We start from the raw sequence: 20,641 nt of genomic DNA, 5'->3' as shown, positions 1-20,641 counted from the left end.
GGATACTTGGGAATTTTAGTATTTATCAACCCATTTACAGGACAAATACAAAGCCCAACACCTTTTGCAACAGATGTGGATATATTCTTTGTCTTGCTGAATAAATTTGACACCTATTTTTCCAGGAAGAAGAGCCTGAACAAAATCACTGTATCACTAGGGATCCTGAACTGCTGTCCAGTGATCAGTTAGTCTGCAAAACCCTCTTTAAGTGCTTCACAGCTGCTCCGCTGACTCCATTGGGTTCTGCACGTAAACAGCAACTCAAAAAGGCCCCGTCAAGCCATGGTGCTTCCATCTTGCATCCAAAGCCCAGCAGTGCTGTTTTCCCCAATGCGTAAACCTCAAGTGTGAGGTGTATTTTCAGATCTATCAACCAGGTTCATTACAGGCTCAGTGCCAAGAGACCTCAGCTGATTTCGGAGGTCTTCACGTCAGTTGTGGTAGGAAACAGATTTGTGCAAAGGTACGAGGAGGAAGAAACAGCACTTACAAGAGCTGCAGGATCAACAACAGAAATGCTCCAACTGAAGCTGCAAGGCCGATCAGCAGTTTGCATGGCTATGCTAAGCTTAGCAAAGGTAGGTCTAGTTGCTACAACTTGAAGACATGAACTCCAGAGATGCAAAAAGCTGATCAGCAAATGCTTTTGTTTATATCGGTGTGACTTTCTATGGCTGGTTGAAAGCTGGGTTCTCATCTGAACCCGCTGACCTTATTCCCTCCCTTGTATCTGGATACAGCTACGTGTTGCTGAGGAGCAATTAATTCCCACCACTTTGGACCTCTGTTTTAAGGTGGGAAGAACTGGAGATACCTATCAGCCTCCGCTGGTGACAAACAGAGCTTGGATAATGACCAGAACCTAGATGGGCAACTCGCAGAGGGCTAATACTAAGCAAGGGAAATCCCACCTTGTGCCTTTTAGCTCACTCAGGGTATACAGGCGAGCCAGCAGCCAGATTCAAAGCGATAATCTTTGATGGGTGAAGGTAAAGGTGCTGGCAATCTTTTTGTCACCTCACCGTCTTGCTGGTTGTTTTTGTACTTAGATTAATGCTTGCTACATAGTGACCTGGCGAACAAAGTCAGCAGTCCATGGCAATCTTGTTCAAAAAGTACATATATTTAATAGTGATAACAAATACAATATTTTCCCCTGGAATATCCACTACTGTATTTCAGTTAGTCCCTTCTATGGTCACTGCAGTTTGACTGTACATAGCTACTGTCTAAGCTGGATACATGGTTATGTTTTAGCAGTGTAGTACTCATATATTCTCTATAAATATAATAAAAGATTTAACATTTCTGCTTTCATTCTGATTCTTACACATATTTACTGGGTTTTCACAAAAAATACATGTCTCTTTCCTGCCTCCCCCAACCTTTTATTGGGTTCCAAATAAACCTGAGTTTGTAATTCAAGTCAGTATCTGCCATCTGTTCAGGTATGCAAGTCCGATGCATGCAAAAGATGGGATTTCAGTGGTCCCCATTCGCTGGCTTTGCAGCGCAAACATGTTCTTAGCATGAAGAAAAAGAAAATGCTTTGATGTTTTTAAACAAAAGGAAGAGCTGAAATGGACCGCCAGGATGTACATACAGGTGCTCTGTACAAACAGATGATGACATTTTTCAATCTGAAAATGAGTAAAATTATTTCAGGGCTGTCTTTCTTACCGTATTGGGATTTTCACGTATACTGTTTTACAGGTAGCTTAACCACCCCAGAGGTGGGTGTCCTCCCTACACTGAAGAGTACAAGACGCATACGGACTCCCCTGTACTGAGCTGACGGGCGGCTTCAGTGCCGAGGTGAAGGTCGGTCCCATCTGCAGGAATGAGAAGGGCGCTCTGGGCATTCACGCTCTGCTGGTTTTGCCAGCAAGCATTCAAAATACTCAACAGTCCAGTTATCTGTTCTGTCAGTATCTGGGTTATCATCCAATCTTTTTCTTGCAGATTTTGGTGTAAGGCCTGTGCTATGCTGAGAATCGGGAACATGCGCTCAGCGATGGGCTCTGCTGGGGACCTTCTCCCCTGCCTCTGCTGGCCCTCCTCCCCCAGTCCCTGTGTATCTCTCTCACGAAACGGGAAGGAAAGCTTCTCAAACAGGGGGAACTCTCAGCATTTGCACAGACACCAAACCAATGGGGCCGCAAAATCGTTTGCAAAAATATCGATAAAAATAGGGCTTGGATTCCTACCGATGGTCTCAACGCAAAGTACCCGTCTTCCAGCAACAACCCCAAGAAGAAGACAACGCCTCTGCTGCCTGGGTTTTGAAATGGCATTAAGTGGGTGGGCGGCAGTGGGGCACACGTGGGCCAGGGCTGCCCACTTGGGAACCAGACTGGAACAAGCTTTGTCGAGATGTCCCGTGCACACAAACACATATGCAAGCGCGGTACGGACGAAAGAAAAGAGTAGTCTTTGGCTAAACCTTCTAATTTATAGGAAATGGTTTGAAGACAAAAACAGAACCAAAAAAATGGTGCCAACCTCTCAGATGTATCATTTACTTAGAAAAACAAGACCGGTATGCAGAACATGGTGCCTTTTAAGAAAGTTAAACTTCACTGCTCGTAACAATACCAAATTTTTGGTAACCACTGCATTACCAATCTTGCAGTATAAAATGGCATTGGTACAGGTTCATGTGTCCTTTATTAGTCTTTTTAATTCACTGCAGTCTCTCAGAATAGCCTTCAGGTGTGTCCAGTGCTGCCGTGCTGTAACGGGCTAATGCAGTCCTGCACGTAGGAGCGCCGTGGAACTAGTACGGCTGCAAAAATCAGAGGTGACTGGATTGTTTAAACACAGTGTGTCACAATCTGGATAACTGTTTGAAGCATCCGCTTGGAGACCCATCATATGAAAGGAACAGGCCTCTAGTGCGATGAATTTCCATGTGATGAAACTTATGATTTTGTTATTAGCTACTTTATGTAATTAACAGTAAAATCTGATTTGACTTCCAATACTCCCACTTTTCTGAATGTTTAGATCACTTGTGTCTTTATTCAAGCTTCTACCAACTTCATCTTTTTGGCAGTGCTTGTTAGCATGTTGACTCTGGACATAGTATGTTGAGTTTTTCCACTTGTCTAGCCACGTGAACAATGCCTGTAGTAGGACCATGTACTGTGTGGCACAGGCAGATGGAGCACGGGCAGTCTTACCACAGATCCCGGATGGGATCGGCATTCATGGCACCACGCAGATTACCTTGATGAATCAAATTGTTGATGCTTGCTGCTCTTCCAATCAACCTTACTGCAATACTAGATAAGAGCAGTGAAAATACATATTCACATAGCTCTTTCAGGACATGTTTTACGGTATAGTTAGATGCCAAATGCTAATATTTCTTAACAGCACAAGCAGAGCCCTTTTCTTTGAACTTTAATATGTAGGACAACACCTTCCTTACAAGCAGACCTCTGATTTTCTACATTGGACCACTGTAGTGTATTATGTAGTGACAGTAACGTGCCTGTGGCTTTCCCTTCTTGTTAAAAGTAAAAAAAAGGTTAGGTCTCAGAGAACAGCAGTGCAAATCCTGGGATGTCACACTAACACTGGCCGCTGACAGCATCTGCTGCATTGAAGGAAATCTGCGTGGGGCTCATCTGCTGCAGCTGAGGCATCCTTGCTTCCAGTGGCTTGTCGCTCGCCGACTGCATCGTCTGGTTCCTCTTGCGCAGCATCTGTCCGATCCCCATCATGGGGAATCTGCCTCTGCTTTTAACGCAGTTAGGGCTGCCCAGGGGGTTGTTGGAAACCAGCTGAGTAGGGGACACTGCTTCTTCCTTTGCTGGATACGCTTTTTCTTCATATGTGAAAGAGACTTGGGTGGGATGGACGGGGGACGTACTCCCTGGCTGAAAAAGCGGGGACAGTGTCCTTTCACTTGAGCTTTTGTAAGGAAAATTCATTGGCGAGCCTAAAATCCTGTACTGATGTGAGGGGGAAACCTGGTCTATTTGGTCCTCTCTGTCAACCGACTCGAAGGAGTGCACAATATTCAGGATGAGAGGAGAGTCCTTTGCCCGGCCACCGATCCGGGCTGGCTCCTGCTGCGGAGACTCCTGCCTCTTGAGGAGCCGAGGTGTTCTGGGGGGCGGCTGCTGGACTTCGAGGTACTCCAGGGAGCTAGAAGTGACGCAGCCCGTCTTGGTTGCCAGGGGTTCATGGAAAGGGCTTACCGCACCGCTGGAGTCTGCAAAGCAATCAGAAAAGGAACCAGAAGAGCAGATTGCATTTAATAGCACTGCCTTCTCTGCCTTACGGCAGTGTCCAACATCACCTTTAACAAATTTTAGAAGAGCGTGACAAATGCACTAGCTAAAACAAATGGTCTTAGGGATATACTCAGAACGTAATTCCCTGACTCTTTTCTTAATACTTACGTTGCTGTTTCATGGGTAATTTACCTGCCCCTTTCCTCAAAGGCAGGAAAAGTGCTTAGACCGAGTAAGACAAGGACATGGAAAACCACAGATGTCTTCAGCTGTTTGCATTAATTATATCCTCTAAGGCCGTGTCTGAGAAATCTCACATTTCTCCTTTCTTAGCACAACTCTGTATGGTTTTAACTGGGTCTGCGTACTGTATTCACTGACATACCTAGAGACACAGGGGACAGCAGTGAGTTAATCACTAATGTCTTTCCTTGCATGTTGGAACAAAATCTGTTCTTGGTTTCACACATGTAAATATGGAGTAGCTGCACCGGCCAGATTCAGGCTGTTACAGTTGGAACAGATTTGCTGCATCGACATCAGTGAGAATCTTCCCCCAGCAAGGACCGAATATAAATGGAACAATCTTTGCAGGATTTGGCCCAGTAAAACAAAACAGCTCGAGGAGGAGACCTGCTTGGTTCCTACAGGATGCTGGCACTCGCTTATGCCAAGCTAGTTGCAAGAAAACACATTTTGCTGCCTTTAGGGAAAGCTGTCCAAGGAGCCTACTTTGCTAGGTTCCCCCTAATTGAAAGAATAGTGGACCAAGTTCCCTCGGTCTCAAACCATCTAAAAGGGATATAAAATAATATAGGTCTGCCAGTGGTCAGGTCACAACCATAAATCTCACATATATTTCTGTTGAAAGGGATGGTCTTGGCAGGGCTTTGAGACCTGAATGGATGTACGGAATGAAATAACTCGCATTGAGAGTTGTCTGGGAAAAGCAGACCAGGTTTAATCTGACTAGCTTCTTTCCAAAACTGGTCAAAATTATTTGACCACTTTATTTAAGAAGTGTCAAAACATGGTTTCCATAACTAGAGAAATGCTTTAGCTGAGATCTGAATAATTTTGAGGTTTCAGTTTAAAAGAGCAAGGAAAGAGGAACAAAAGTTAACTAGGTTTGCTTCCCCTGTGCCTCCCTCACAAAAAGAATGACAAATTCTCAACAAAATGAGCATTTTTAAATATTTTTTACACTTCTCACAAAAAGTACGTCCCATTTCTGACCAGCTCCACAGACTACTGCTACCTTGCAGCAGAGGTGCCTGTGCTGCCAGACAAACACCATTTTGACTTTTTTTTCAAGCAGGAAGCATCAAATGATAACTTATCAAGTCATGAGAAAGAGCATAAAACCACCATAAGCCACCACTCTAAACAACCCCGATACCACAGTAAACATTTTATATCACCCTATTCCCCCTCTGCTCTGTAATGACCTCCTTTCGTTTAGCTTCCTCATTTAATAGCCGGCTACATCGCCTTCCTGCTCCTCAATGTCTCCTGTCCACGTGTGCACTACTGACACCCCGTTTTCCCTGCTGACTCCCCTTGTCCTCCACTCCTTTCTTCTGCCTCCTTCTGCGAGCAGCTCTCACCCATCCCTCCCAGGCTGCCTCCTACCCTGTGTGATTAATGCTCTGCTCTCTTCCGGTTTTCTCGTCTTTTCCTTTCCCTGTTAATGCTTTTTCCCCTCCTTTTGCTGCCTGAAATGTGCTGGGGTTTGCAGTCCCACCTGCGTTTCCTATTGGGTGCCTGTTTCCCCTTCCTCCAACCATCAGCTGCTGCCCACTGCTTCTCCCAGGGATGCCACCATTACTGGCGCTCTCCTCAGAGTCAGGGATTTCTTCCCGTGCTGTCCCTTATCCCCCTCTTAGCAAAACACGTTCCCCAGTAGGAAGAGGCATCTTTACTGGCTTTGGTTTGTCAGTGATCTGGGGTGGGTGTTGATGCTTTCAAAGTGCCAGTGTGAAGTGCAGCTGATTTTGTATACGTAGGTATAAACAGGGAAAGAAAGCTTTTTTTAAAAAAACCTGTGGGGATTCTATCAAATAAAAAGAGAAGTAAAAGTGAGGATTCATGACTGCTGAACATCATCATGGTTTCCTCAGGACATTTCGTTCAATGTTTGACTACATTATTCAGTCCTCTTTCACATTCCACCTCCAGAGCAGACAGCGAATGCAAGCCCACAACTATTTACTAACGAACACACAACACACGAGACACTCTCATTAATATCGCGTGTACCCACACATGCACATGCACACAGAGACACACCACTGGCACTTCTCCCACTGACCTTTCTCCGGACCTCCAGCCTTGGTGACTTTCCGGTCCTTCAGCAGAGCCTTGGTGTTCTGTATCTGCGAGATAAGACAGGAAGAAGGCTGTCTATATGAAACTGGACTTTTCTCAGTTTTCTTTGGGAGCTGACGGTGAAGAATCTCCCCTTTCTTTTCTTGTTCTTTGAGTTTTTTGTCCTTTAAGTTGTAAAACAAACAAGAACAATTTGGTTTACTTAAGGGAAGTTTAAATGACCCCCAGACTTAGAAGCACACCACTTACCGAAGCCAAATGAAAAACTATACATGTACAAGGAACTTATCCTGACTACTCGAAATAACTAAATCTTCCTTGTCTCATCTTCTTGTGATCTGTTTGACATGATTTCATGGCTCCCATCTGCTCTGACACTCATGCAGTGTGAAAATTGGCTTTGGAAAATTAAAGGAAAAGGAAAGCTTTCTCTTCAGAGGCCATTTGTCCTACGAGACCTCATTGGAGCAGGTAGATGCAGGTTTGTGCTCCTTCATACCTGAAATTTGCCTCCCCATTTAAACACCGAAAAAAGGTCTTTGATTTCTCTTTATTGCACTTCCTCTGACATTTGAAAAGGTGAGCTGCAAAGCTTTAAAGAAGTTTAAACTCTTTGAGTCATTTATCTTCTGCCCGAACAACATCCAGAGGAATACAGCCCTCGCCCAGTATTAAACCAACCACCTAGGTCTAGTAGTCTTTTATAGCATCTCTGCAACTGCACAAGACACGGAGGGTGAGAAACTTACTGACCCAGCCCCTCACCGAGCCCTAACGCCTTTTCGTGATGGGGAAGGCAGCTGAAGGTGGGACTGCAAACGCATACATCCTAAAAGAGAGGTTTGATCTCCAGTGATGACAGAGGAAAAACAGAACTTGGGAGTGTGACTCTGAAGAGGAATCCAATTTTCAAAGCACTGTTTTACAGTGAAAATTCACTGTATCTTTTTTCAACTTGAATCACTAGATTCTGCAAGCTGTGTAACACTCTCTACCTGCCACTGATGTCAGGGAGAGCCAAAAATCTTATTTCACTTCTAAAAATCAGGCATCAAATTTGTGGCCCATCTTTTGCCATCCCTCGAAGACTTCAAGAATCCCTCACTTTTCTGCAACAAAGCTGTATGGTCTGGTTTTAGATGTCAATCTCAAAGAAGTGGGGCTTTTGTTTGGGTTGCTTTGGCACTGATTCTTTAGAGCAGCATCTACATGACATTCTTTGTGTGGTTGTAATTCTCATTTAAGCAACATATTTTGTTGTGTCTTATTGAAAAGACACTGTAACTACAAGTCTTTTTTTTAAAAATGCAGGAAAGTTTTTTCTTTTGAAATTTCATTAGCATGAAGTCTATCGAAACCCTCAAATGCAAAGTGAGGTGCATACATGTGAGAGAGGGAAAGAAAGACGCAGAAGACAACTTGGATTCTCTCAGGCCACTAAACAGCTCTGGAAACATATTAAGACACCTAAGAGGAAAAGAACCTGACAGCACCCGTTTTGATGATTCCCAGCTCGGACAGAGTCCAGCCACCCGCACAGACGGTGTCTGGGCACCACTGGTTTGAATTTTCAGAAGTTATGGAGTCGGAATGAAGAGCTTCAGTGAATCATCAACTAAGGTTTTTAGTTTTATGACACAAGTGGTTAGGTGAATTGGGAGAACGAGAACCAGAGACCCTCTCTGAGCTCCTCACTGCCTTCTCCTCAGTCTCCCCTCACAAACATGTTTTTTGTTCCTGGCCTCTCTCCATCCATCCCTTATCCCCTCCAATTTCTTTCCCTTTAGCTAGCTAAAGCTGGCTAGCCCTTCCACAGAAACAAACCAATGCATTAGGAAGCCGTCACCACTTCGCTTGCGTGATACCTCTTTGTCCACCTGATGTCTTTCCCCTTGCCTTCAGATGCTGTAAACACCTCCGGCAACAAACATTTATTCCTCCCTGCCCGTGCCATGCTTGGAACAATGCAACATCTGATGGGTCCCAAGCACTATCTTGGCGAGCACAGTCACCACTGACGACGATGAAGTAATAACAACAGTAATAACAACAATAGCAATAATAATAATAACAACGCTGTGTGAATAATGCCCGGTGACAATAGAGTCAGTGGGAGCTGTACAGTTAATTTTGAGCCCACCACACTATTTTTCCTCTTCAGGCTCTGAAACTCTGCTGCCAAGTTCAGCAGAGACTGGGCTCTACCGAGTATCTTTTTTTAAAAGTTACTTGTGAGGATGAGACCAAGTGGTAACTATATTAAGCCTAAAGGAGCTGATCAAGATTGTTAGCAACTTTCTGCTATTTTGGATAGGTGAGGAAAGAATTTGCATGTCGGTTGCTGCAGCATCTGTCAGGATGCAGGACGTTTCAATGCTGCAATATTTTTAGCCTAATGGTGCAAGAGCCAAGCCGCAGCTCCTCACCTGCCAAGTGTTCCTGACTTTGCCTTCACACTGCTGTAATGTTTTCTGAGCAGCATTAACACAGTCATACTGTACAAGTAAAGCTCCCCCGAAAAAGGAAAATTCACATATCCGGTGTTAGCAATGAATTACTTTACCCTGGATGAATGTTGCAACTAGTCTTTTAAGTATTTTTAAAATTTACTGATTGTTTCTCTTAGATGATGGTTGTTGAAGGGGAAACGACCAAAATCCTTAAACTCCCAAGGTGCCACATACCATTATATTTTAAAAGGAAAGGAAGATTTCCTTCAGGGGAGTTGTAAAAGTTCACTGTTCACTGTACCGTGCGCAGCAGGCATGTAATGGCATGCTGTTGCACAATGCAGGAGTTGTACCGGTATGTTATACTTGAATAGGTTTGGCATTACATCATCCTCTGCTATTTCCTGTCCTGACCTTGACCCGAAAACCTACTCTTAGTCCCAGCAACGGATTTGAAAGGAAGATAAAGGGTATTTGCCTTGGCCATGTCTAAAACAGTGATAGGAGAATGACACAAGTTCTTAAAAATTGCAGATTCCCCGAGTCTGAGCCTACTGGCTACCCTGCGGGAGGCAGGTACTCCCAGCACCGGTCTCCTGCATCTGCTGCAGGGATGACCTGCTCATCACCTGAGGCCTCTCCAACAGAAAAAGAGAGATGGAGAGAGAAAGACAGACTGCTGCCTCCCTCCCTCCTCCCTGTGCTGCCCATCCACCCCGAGCACTGAAATGAAATCAGCCTGCCCAACAGCCTGGTTACATAGCACCACCAGCAGCTCTCACCACCCCCAGTCCTGGCTCACTGATCCCACCACTCCAGGTTAGGAAACCTAATGGGGAAGAGGGGCTGGGCATCACCCCTGCCCATTGCCCCGCTGCCTGCCCCAGCAGCAGGCGGTTGCCATTGGCAGGTAGCCCCCCCAGCCCGAGGCAAAGTCCTTATTTCACATTGCTGGAGTGAGGTGGAAGAAATTCAGTCGGCTGCCGAAGCTGACCGGCTCTCTCCCTGCTATTCCCATGGCAACGCACAGCTACGCTCTCCGTGCAGCATCTGCCTAGGGACCAGTGCCTCCCAGTTCCCCGCTGGAAATGGGGAGGTGATAAGGGGACTCTCTCTGCAGCCCATGAACCTGCCTGAGCTTACAAAATCCCTACCCCTGAGTCTCAGTGGCACCCACTGATCCCAACGGCATGAGCTAGACACTAGCAAGGCTGTGTTCCCATTCACATGAAGGCATTTTAGGAGAGAAGTCTACCATAGGTACAAATGGCAGTAGCATCTCAGGGTCTGTATTCACCCACGTGTGCTGCTTCAGCTGTCCTGGTACAGTAAGGGTAACACGATCCCCTTGTATTAATCCAGCTAAAGCGATATAAAGCACGCTTTATACAGCTATGCCCATGCAGAAGGAGAATATACTGTATTATTATCGAAGTGTCTGCACTGTGATTGCATCAAGGTAGCTATTTCAAGAAAGAAATGACACCCCCTCACCCTCTAAATAGCTACACTGGGACTAACTCTGAGTGCAGGAGAGGCTTTGGAGGGAGCCTTTATCCCTAAGCATGCCTACAAACCAAACCGGGGTCATACAGAGGCGCTATCGTTAGTTTTCAATTACCCTTAGGGAAGTCAAATGTCTGTTCCCCTCTAGGGGCGTGGAGATTTCAGGACCACCACCAAACCAGACCATGTATTTCTCTCTCGGCTACACACAGGCGCACAGGCAGGCCTTGCTGCAGACTGTCCTGCACGGGGTAGGTATGCAGAAGCTGTAAGCTAATGCCTGGACAGCAGGCAGAGCACGCCCGTGGCGCTCCGTCACTGCACACAGAAGGGACACCGGCAGCTGGTGTCACCACTGGCCCAGGGAACATCAGGATGCACCATGCAACATCTGCAGCATTCACCTCCAGGTACCTGCCTGTGTTTCCAGGGGAAGGTTGCCCTGCAACAGCTTGAAGTAAGCTGTCAAAGAGCGTTTTGAAATATTATATTCATTGAGTCTACCCACTGCTGATACATTTTAAGTAAGGTGGTTTTTGATTTGTGTAAGAAAAGAATGATAAGTACTTTGCCCTGATATTTCCATCTGGCTTGCAGTTCAACTTGTCTTGCAAGCAGTCTTTAACATAAACAAAACCAGCCATGATACAAATCTGCCCCTGCAATTAGATCATCAATCCAGCGCTGAAGAGTAGCTTTTGAAATAGGTAGACTCCTCAAGAATACTGCTCTTTGTGTTTGTAAGTAAGACTTGCACAGCTCATATTACTCTTGTAATTTTAGTGCTTGGCAAAGAATCAGCCAGGGAAGAAAAATCCAGCCATAAGAAGACTCCTATAATCTGATAAGTATTCTTTTAATACAAACTACCTTCTCTGCAGGCAAAAAGACTGGAGACTGACAAAGCAAAAGGTAAGCCAATTAAAACTTATCTCTGGCCAAGGAAAGTCCCTCACAATGCAGTGAGCTAGTTCTGCATCACTTCTGCTAAGGGGCAAAAAATACTAACCTGGGCAGAGTTTTATGCTAATGCAGTTTCATCATTCCTGGTAGTCAAGCCAGGGTTGGCCCAGGACACCAGGAACGTCAAGTGACCAGGGAAGGTCATCCTGGCTGTCACTCAGCTCTCTGCCCTACACCACCAAGGTCTCGAGACTCAAGGCAACACAATTATGGTCTTCTTACAACACCAGCAACTTGTGCCCCAGAATGAAACTACAGAGCCCCCGAAGAAGGTTGCATTATTTTGCTAAACAGACCATTTAAAACTTTTATTTTCTTCATAAAAGCTGAAAGTTGCTTTTACACTTCCACCCTAGGTGGTTGCTATTTGTTCCTTCAAAAAGAAACTGAGGGAATTATTTGTCCTGCACAGGCAAGACCACATGTCTTTTTTTTTCTCCACTGGTCAAGAAACGCGTCGCCTTAATCACAATCACCAAGGATCCTCAAATTCAGTCTGCTTTCAAAGTACCTTAACGAGCTTTAATAAGCTTTACCTCATAGGAGTCTTTATTTGCCTTGTATTTTTCTATCTGGTATAGTTGGCTCTTGTGGCAAATATTGTCCTGGCCTTCAGACTTCTGTGGAGAGAGAAGCACAGAAAAGTAAAGTATGTAAGATAAAGAAAACATTCAAGTACTGCCTAATGGACTGTATCCACTCTTGGCGTTCAGTCGAGGTGCAGCAACTTACAGAGATGGTGAATTTGGTCCATTAAATTTTAAATATCATTGATGGCATCATCATTAAAACAAGCTTGCTAAAAGAACTGAGAAAAGAAAAAAAACCTAAGAAGCTGTTGGGGATAATTTCTCTAAGAAGCAAACACAATAAGAAGAAAACCCCATACAACCCACCCTCCTGCCCCTGCAGTCACGTAGGAGCCTACAGACCCTCAGCTAGCTAAGACTCCTCACCAGACCACAGGCAGCTGCGTGGAGAGGCCAAGGGAAGAGAGCGTGCAGCTTGTCTCTGTGCGCCGTGCCCGTCCCAGCACTTCAGCAAGCACCACGCAGAGTGTGGCCAGAGAGCTCGGCTCCCGAGGGTGTCCAAGGAAGGATGACGTGTGGCAGCAGACACCTGCCCTAGAGCAAGCTGCTGTGCAAAGCCGTCGGCAGTGTTTCTGACCCCCAAGCCGTACTCGGTGGCCAGGAAGGTGGGCAGGAGATTAGGAGACTTTATATTCATGTTATTTCTCATCTAAAACTTTCAGCTAAGTTTTCACTTAAAAACTAAATAAAATCTTAATAGCTCTTAAGCTTCCTCTTGATTTCCTGAATCAAATTACATTGTGTTATTGATATTTCAAGCGGCAGAATTATCTCAACATACAGACACAGTACACCACAAGTGACAAGTAAGACTCTGCATAGCAACAGTTTGCTTTCTGTAGGGTAACTAACTGCCTAGCCAGAGGGGATCTTCTATGGAAACAGGGTCTTGTGAGATACAAAGCCTATCAGCAATTATCTCTGCAACCTGGGGAACTGTTATCTTAAATAATGTTATTAGTTTGCAAGGAATACTTCCCCTTCATGGCTGCTGCTACAAAATTAGAAAAAAACCAAACAAAACCCCTCAGGTAAAGCCTTGAGATCAAATGCCAGCAAGCAGGGAAACTTTTAGCACTTTTTTTACCCTCCTCACCCACTCATCCAAAGAATCAGCATCAAGCAGTACTTACTCTAAGGCTTGCCAAGTAGCGCTCCAGCTTCTTATTAAGTAGAAAGTAGATGGCAAGCGTGTGACTTGCCCTGTTTGAGAGCACAGTGTTGATGACGTCGCTGTTCTTGTAGCCAAGCTTCTCGGTCATATGAAGCAGCACGCTTTGGCTGAGGTCCTCAAGGTGAATCCTGCACAGGAGAGAGAGGCAGAACACGCTGTTTGTACCGTCCTTCCAGCAATGGAGCCTTGCCAGCCATGGGGGATGTGGCAGAGCGTAAAGAAGAGGTCTGAAAGGCTCAGTAACATGGGAGTGATTAGCTCTCTCCTCCTGTGAGCAGGCATGAAAAGGGCAGACTATTTGGGAACCACAGGCACTGCGGGAAGCCACGACAGCTGAATGAACAGCTCTCTCCCCACCACGTCCCACCCTGATGTGAAATGGCACCGTGATGCTGAGGGCACCACTATTTGTTACCTCACATCTGACCAGCGAGGACCATCAGGATCATCCGGCTGGTTTTGAAGGAAAAGAGGTAAAATCCCACTCAGGTAGCTACATTTGGCTTTCTGAAATGACCCTTTCCTTGTAATCAAACACCACTGCATTCAGCTTCACCTATTACTTGTTGCGCAGTATTCATGCACTAAGTAGCTAGAGAATTTCATACTGGAGAAAGGGGACGTACAGCAGCTCTCAAAATGGTTAAACTGCTGCTATAGTCCTGTCAGTTGAAAGCACAAGTACAAGACATGTATATGTATGTGCTTGTCTATAAAGTTCATAACAGACTTAGCCAAGGTGAGAAATGGAGTACAGCAGCCTTGTGGAAATGGCAAAGCATCTTCTCAGTCTTAAGTTAAAACGAGATTTTTCCGACGAATTCTGCTCCTATTTAGACCTCTAAATGCACTGGCCAGCTTCCCAGATGTACCCGTCAATTCCCATCCATCTCCAAAGAAATGCTGGGTTTCACTTGGTTTCTAAAGTATATTCCTTGCTCCTAATATCAAGCCTAGTATCTGGCTCAGGCAACTTAAGGGAGGTTAGGTTGTGGGCTTTTTTACAACCTTCCCCCTTCAAAAGGACCATTCTCCAGCTTTACCACTTCTGCCCTTCTGTTCCCCTGTCCTGTGCATCTGTGATGCGAGGAATGCCCGCACAGCAGTCTGGGTCTGACGTAGAGAACTTAGACAAGATGTAAAACACAGTCTGGAAAATCTCAAATAACTCTTTTCCTTTATTCGCCATGCTTATTAACGTTCGTTCTGCAGCTAAGGAATGCATGGGGTCGGGGGTTTTTTAAGTTCAAAAGCAAAACTTACCTTGGCCATTGCCCGTTAAAGCATCTAGACAGCAGAAGAAATTCAAGCAATTTCTACTTTAAGTGCTCAGGAAAACGGGAAACTTTTGCTTGCCTTCAGGGAATTTCTTTAATAAAAGCAAGCTTATAAAAAGCCTGGGAGAATATTCTCCTGAAAATGCAGTTTCTGCTGTTCTTCTGCCTTATCTCCATGCTCTCCCTTTTCCTACCAAGTCCTTGTCTTGGTAGCAATGGGTGTTACACCCAAAATGGTGGAAGAGCACTGCAAGAACATAAGACAGCTTCTTGCCCGTGTTATAAAAAGCATGACTGAGAGAGGAAGTAATTCCTTGCAAATTCAGTAGTGGATTTTTCAGAACTATTGCAATACATCTTACCCACATCTGCACACTAACAAAACCTTATGAACTTCATATAGAGTATTTTCCCTATAAGGCTCCAGTATGACAAATTCTAGGTAGGACAAGCTTCGGGCATCAACTAATTAAACTCAAGAAATATTATGCAAAAAATGAAGTGAAAGAAAGAATCTGTATGGCTTTTATCCTTTACAGCTTCACGTAAAATGTGGGTTCAGATAGAAGGAGTATCTACTTTTCTCGTTTTTAGCCCAAATGATGAGAAAAGCAGTGCGATGAGAAAGAAAGAACAAACTAACTGGTTTTATTCAATAGCAAAGCATAGCATTCCACATTGATGTTCCCTTTAAAAGTGCTTATAATAGGAAAGGCTTGTTATCATCACCATATACACATGTACGCATGAGTAAACATATGCCCTCTCTGTAGTTCCGCACTGCGTTTTCTTCTGTTCTTCCATTTGATTCACTTGCCTTTAGGAGGGAATGATTAATGGGCACTCCAAAAATAAAAAGCATCGCACAGCTCGTCCATCTAACAGAGGCCGGCCTCTTCTGTAAGTCACCTACCTAACTGCACCAATGAGCGGACTCTAGAAGGGATGCTTCCACCACAACCTGGCTAAAGCCTGACAACTGTAAGCTAAGAAGTCAAAAATAGAGGCATGAAAATGTAGCTACAAATGCAAAAGAATTGTGAAAGCACATTCAAACCCTATTTCTGTCTTTTTTCCTGTTTTCTACAAATCAGACACACACAGCAAGAGAATTAAATTACCCATACAACTCTCAGTTACACTTACATTCACTTAACAGATGCCATGTTTAGTAGATTGATTAGACTCATTATGACAGTGGTTTCATTAGCTTAATGACTCATTCAGTTTACACTTGTTTTCCCTTTCTTTACCATACGATGTTCATATGTACCATACTTCAGTCCAACGCACCATGGAAACTCAGATTTCCTTTTGTTGGACAGCACACTAAGCAAATTAACTCAACTGCCCTTAAATTTGGGGCACTAATGTCTAGATAACGTGTCTGCCTGTTCTCATTCTTATTCCTTGTGAAACAACTCTTTGTAGGGGCCATCTTTATATTCTGTCCATGCAAATCTGGGGATTGCAGACAGCTAGCCTCACATTTGCCCTCCCTGTTTCAGTGGATGGCTCTAGTGATGCCTCCAGGCATCCAAGCTGCTCAACATCTATCCAAGCATATTTTGAGAGCAGATCTGTTATTTTCCTCCTCAGGTCAAAGAAAGGCACAGTCACAGTGATTCTCCACAATGCAGTAGTTGAAAGTTAAGACTCTACCTCTGGAAGGGAAATGCTTGCTGCTGAATTAGGGCACCTCTGTTCGCTTTCATTGCAGAGGAAAAAGGGAGGTGACTCAGGTAGGAGCCTGTACCGTGCAGGCTGTGACCCGTAAGCCAGTCAACAGCAATGTGAAAGGGAAAGGTTTCCAAAAACTCCTAAAGGCTGTCCCAAGATTCATTTCCTCAAACTCATTTCCTGTGCCCACGTCTCAGCATGATCAAGTGGTGGCAGCACTTGTCACCTGCTTCAGCAGTAAGATGGGTGCTGCAGGTGCCTCTCGGCCCCACCGGGGTTGGACCCATGGCTCTGAAACATAACCTGCTCATCTGGCTAGCAGTGGAACAGAGGAGAAAATGGGTGGGAGGCACTCTTACCAGCAAAGCTGTGACCTGGGCTGAATGCTGAAGGCTGGCTGCATACACGGATTGAGCATATGGGACTGAGTCCTTCAGGGCACGGACACAAAGAGATGGCCTGGGTGGTGAACACCAAATCATTTTTGGGTGGAGGACAGTGGTTAAGATGTTCAGACAAAAGTAAGTCATCGTGCCCCTAGGCATATGCTACATCTGGTATCTCGCAACTGAGTAAACTGTAGGGGGGAAGTTAGGATCTTCACTTAGGGACTATGCCAGTTTTGGCTGGGACAGAGTTAATTATCTTCATAGCAGCCGGTATGGGGCTGTGTTTTGGATTTGTGCTGAAAAGAGTGTTGATAACACAGGGATGTTTTCGTTACTGCTGAGCAGTGCCTACACAGAGCCAAGGCCTTTGCTGCTCCTCACCCCATCCCACCAGCAAGGAGGCTGGGGGTGCACAAGGACTTGGGAGGGGACACAGCCGAGACAGCTGACCCCAACTGACCAAAGGGATATTCCCTACCATATGACATCATGCTCCATACATAACTGGGGAAGCTAGCCAGGAGGCAGGATCACGGCTCAGGAATTAGCTGAGCATTGGCTTTGGGTGGTGAGAAATTGTGCTGTGCATTACCTGTTTTGTATATTCTTTATTATTATTATTATTACTACTACTGTTGTTGTTATTATTGCTCCTTTTCTGTCCTATTAAACTGTCTTTATCTCAACCCATGAGTTTTACTTTTTCTTTTCCTTTTCGATTCTCTCGCCCATCCCACTGTTGGGGGGTGGGAGTGGGCGAATGGCTGTGTGGTTGTTTTAGCTGCCAGCTGGGTTAAAGCATGATGGGAACTTTCCTCTTAGCAAGTCAGGACAGAAATTTTGGGGCACCATCAAATTTGAAGCACCAAAATCAGGCTTTAAGTTGCTGTCTTTGCCTCAGTGTTGCTTAGGATCTTGGACTGCAAGCTAGTAACTCCTACAGTGAATGCTCTGCAGGTACTAGATTGTGTATGAGACACAGCTGGAGGTTTTATATGATCAAATATAGACATATATTTTTAAGCGAATTGCCAGAGGCTCCATTTACAGTCACTGGAGAGGAACTCGGATCTCCTGGGCACAAAGTCATCCTATTGCAGAATCAAAAAGAAGTCAGATCAATCAATCTGTAAAAAGTGCCCTTATTTCTCTCCATTGACTCTAACAAGAGCCCAGGCTGGCTGGCTCATGTGTTGAAAGTCAAGCAAGATTATTTCTAACCAAAGGGGACCACAAGTATCTGCCTGTCTTTTTCTTTTTCCCTAGATGGATGTTTGACTGGCCATCTCTGTTTGCATTTAGTTGTGCATTCAGCATTGCATAGGTATTCAAGATCAACAACCAACAAAGCAATATCATTTAACTCTGACCTTTCTCACCACAGTTTGCATATTTACCTCATCCACAGAACCTCACGTATGTATCACAAACAGGCATAGCCTCTACTGAAAAAGCAGCTTGGCTTTTACCGACAAACAAGGAGAAGATCATAACTACCGGTCACTCATATCCATTCCAAGGTCTGGAGCCAATAAATCACATGATCTGCACCCCGGACCACCCTGCAAATAATGCATCATATGCCAGCTTCTAATTTAAGGTATTGGTTTTGACCATTTTAAGCAACACATAGTCAATGTGTCAATGTAGTCAACACAACGGCCAACACTAACAACTTTTAGGATGGAATCACAAAAGCAATCCCAGAAAATGCCGTGGGATGCTGTCACACAAGGAATGAAACTGCAACACCAAGAGTCATTTACATTTTAATGTATATACACCCTGGCAGGCTTTCTCTACTCTTTTGCACAGTACCTGTTTGGATATGTGACATTAGGTGGAGCTCTCCCAGGGTAATTCTCATTAAGCCATCGATTTGCAAGCGCTTGCTGGATATTTGGTCTCTTTGCAGGATCTGGCTCTAGTAGAGATCGTAGAAAGTTTATGGCCGCTGTGAAGAAATCAAGAAAAACAACAGCTATGTCATATGCTTTACGACTTAACACAGTAGTTCAGTTACTACAGGTGTGTAGCCTGACAAAGAGTATACTAAAAAGAAACGTTTTCCTTATGGTATGCTCTAATGTCCTTGAGGAAAAGGAAACCTCGATAAGGGATTAGTAAGTAAAATAAACAATGATTTATAGTCACAGTGATTTATAGAGTCATAAAGGAGAGGAGAAAAGGTGCCTTTTGTTTCAGAACTTGTTTGAAGTTTCCAAGCAGGTTAGCCAAAACTTGATTTTTGAATGAGGACAAGAGACCAGATTCAGGTCAGAGGTAAATCACTCAATCTGTGTGTAAAGTAGAAGGAGATGGACTGGGGGTGAGTGGAGGCGCGGGATGCAGAGCTGGGAGGGAAGACATGGAGAATTGGGCTCCCTTTGACATTATAAGGACAAATTCTCTCCTGACTTCCATCCAAGCTACAATCAGTTGCAGGAGGTTTTAGCCAAATTAAAAGAGTACAGTAAAATTAATGGGCTTTGTTCTGTTTTCAGATACTGAACCTTCAACTTTCAGTGGCCTTCAACCATCCCTCAGGAGTTTCTTGCAAAAACCCTCAGAAGTACTTTTCTGATACTTTGAAGTCATGTGCTTCTTATATAGTTAGGACCAATGAAATTAAGTGATTTGCATAAAGACTCACAAGAAGTGCATATCTGAGCTGAAAATAAACTCTCTTTTTTTAACTAGGTCTGGTCTTTATTCCTCTAATTATCAAGGCTAGATTCAGTTTATCGGCTACAAGGTAGTAAAGAGTTAACTATGTTCTCTACAATTCCCCGCACGAAAGATAAAGAAACTTAATTCTGGGAAAAACAAGATTGGAAAGATTTTTAGAGGAGATACAGTCAAGGGAGATGATGCCAAATGAGTCCTGAATGAAGTCAACGGCAAGCCAGAAGCAGAAGTGATGGCTGTGGCACAGTGTTCTCCAGGTCAGATAGACAGGACCATGGGAGGTTTTTTTCCACCTTCTCCCATAGCAGAACTGAGGTTCCCCTCCTACGCTCTCCAGAGCATGTCATGTCTACTCATCTCCTTACTAGCGCAGGTGCCCTGGGCAGTGGCAGCACAGGACCACTGTGGCACGGGACAGTGTCCTCTGGGATGTGTCACTGGGTAAGGTACAGTACAGCCTTGCCAACACAGCTACTTCAGCTCAGCACAGGCAAACCAAATCCCTTGAAGGCCTGTGTTATAAAGCTGATCAAACTGGATGTGCTGACACCTCAGTGCTAGAAAACTGTGAAATTACGAGCCAGTCCTCCCATTCGGCTTTACAGGCGTTTGGTCCCATCGCCACAGCATGCTCACTCGGCACCATGCCATCCCCTATTCTAAAGCATCTTCTCCACCAGCAATACAGCGAAACCCTCATGAATCCCCATTCCCGCATCCAACTTGGGAACAATATGCCTGCCCATGAGGCCATGAAGTCCTCATCTGAAAAGGGCATAACTGTTTATGTAGGCACAGTGCTGCTGCCCTTCACAGATTCTCCTCTATGAGACTGCTGCCCTCCTTTGCATTTGCTTGGCCATCCCCTCAAGCATTTTTATTTCCCCGAGCCCACCCACATCACCTCCCACCCACAGTACGGGATGGGACGGCTGGGCTGACGTGCCAGGGCAGGGCAGCAGACAAGGGAGGGAGGGTTGCTCCTCAAATAAATCAGGGTTAGACCTGATGGGTGCCGACTCCTAACAGCTTGGGTAACCTCCATGTTCAACATCCTGCAAAAGTCAAGTATCAGCTGGAGAGGGCCCTGAGAGGCTATCTGTTTCAATGCAAGCCTACCGTCAAGAAGTTTATATGTGGAAAAGAGAGAGTTACGATTATGTGTTTACCAGTTCAGCAAGGCCTTGGCCGGGGTTTTTCTAAGCTCTGTTTTCACAAATTGATGATTTATCTGAGATACTTTACTTTAAATCTTTCCCAACGTTTTTGGTTTTTTTCCCACGACAGCAATATTGAGGCAACAGCAGGAAAAGCCCACATCCAAGTTCATAAACCTGCTGGAAGCTGAT

At 44.8% G+C, this 20,641-nt stretch overlaps 1 protein-coding gene across 2 annotated transcripts in view; it reads right to left on the bottom strand.

Moving 5' to 3' along the window:
- Positions 1-1,112: 1,112 nt before the first annotated feature.
- HUNK (hormonally up-regulated Neu-associated kinase) overlaps positions 1,113-20,641 on the bottom strand; it is a 61,374-nt gene continuing 41,845 nt past the window's right edge. Inside the window, exons 6-10 of one of the 2 annotated variants that reach the window (XM_054808797.1) lie at positions 18,423-18,558; positions 13,218-13,386; positions 12,031-12,114; positions 6,559-6,739; positions 1,113-4,225 (exon numbers count right to left, since the gene is read on the bottom strand). In XM_054808797.1, coding sequence (XP_054664772.1) covers positions 3,579-4,225; positions 6,559-6,739; positions 12,031-12,114; positions 13,218-13,386; positions 18,423-18,558 — 1,217 coding nt within the window. In that variant the 3' untranslated portion in view covers positions 1,113-3,578. The remainder of the gene's footprint in view (positions 4,226-6,558; positions 6,740-12,030; positions 12,115-13,217; positions 13,387-18,422; positions 18,559-20,641) is intronic. The other variant, XM_054808806.1, reaches the window with a different exon arrangement.

The sequence above is a fragment of the Grus americana genome, chromosome 1, assembly GCF_028858705.1.
Source record: "Grus americana isolate bGruAme1 chromosome 1, bGruAme1.mat, whole genome shotgun sequence".
NCBI classification, from domain to species: Eukaryota; Metazoa; Chordata; class Aves; order Gruiformes; family Gruidae; genus Grus; species Grus americana.
The sequence above is the reverse complement of the archived record's forward strand: the minus strand, read 5'-3'. Positions and strand labels throughout refer to the sequence as shown.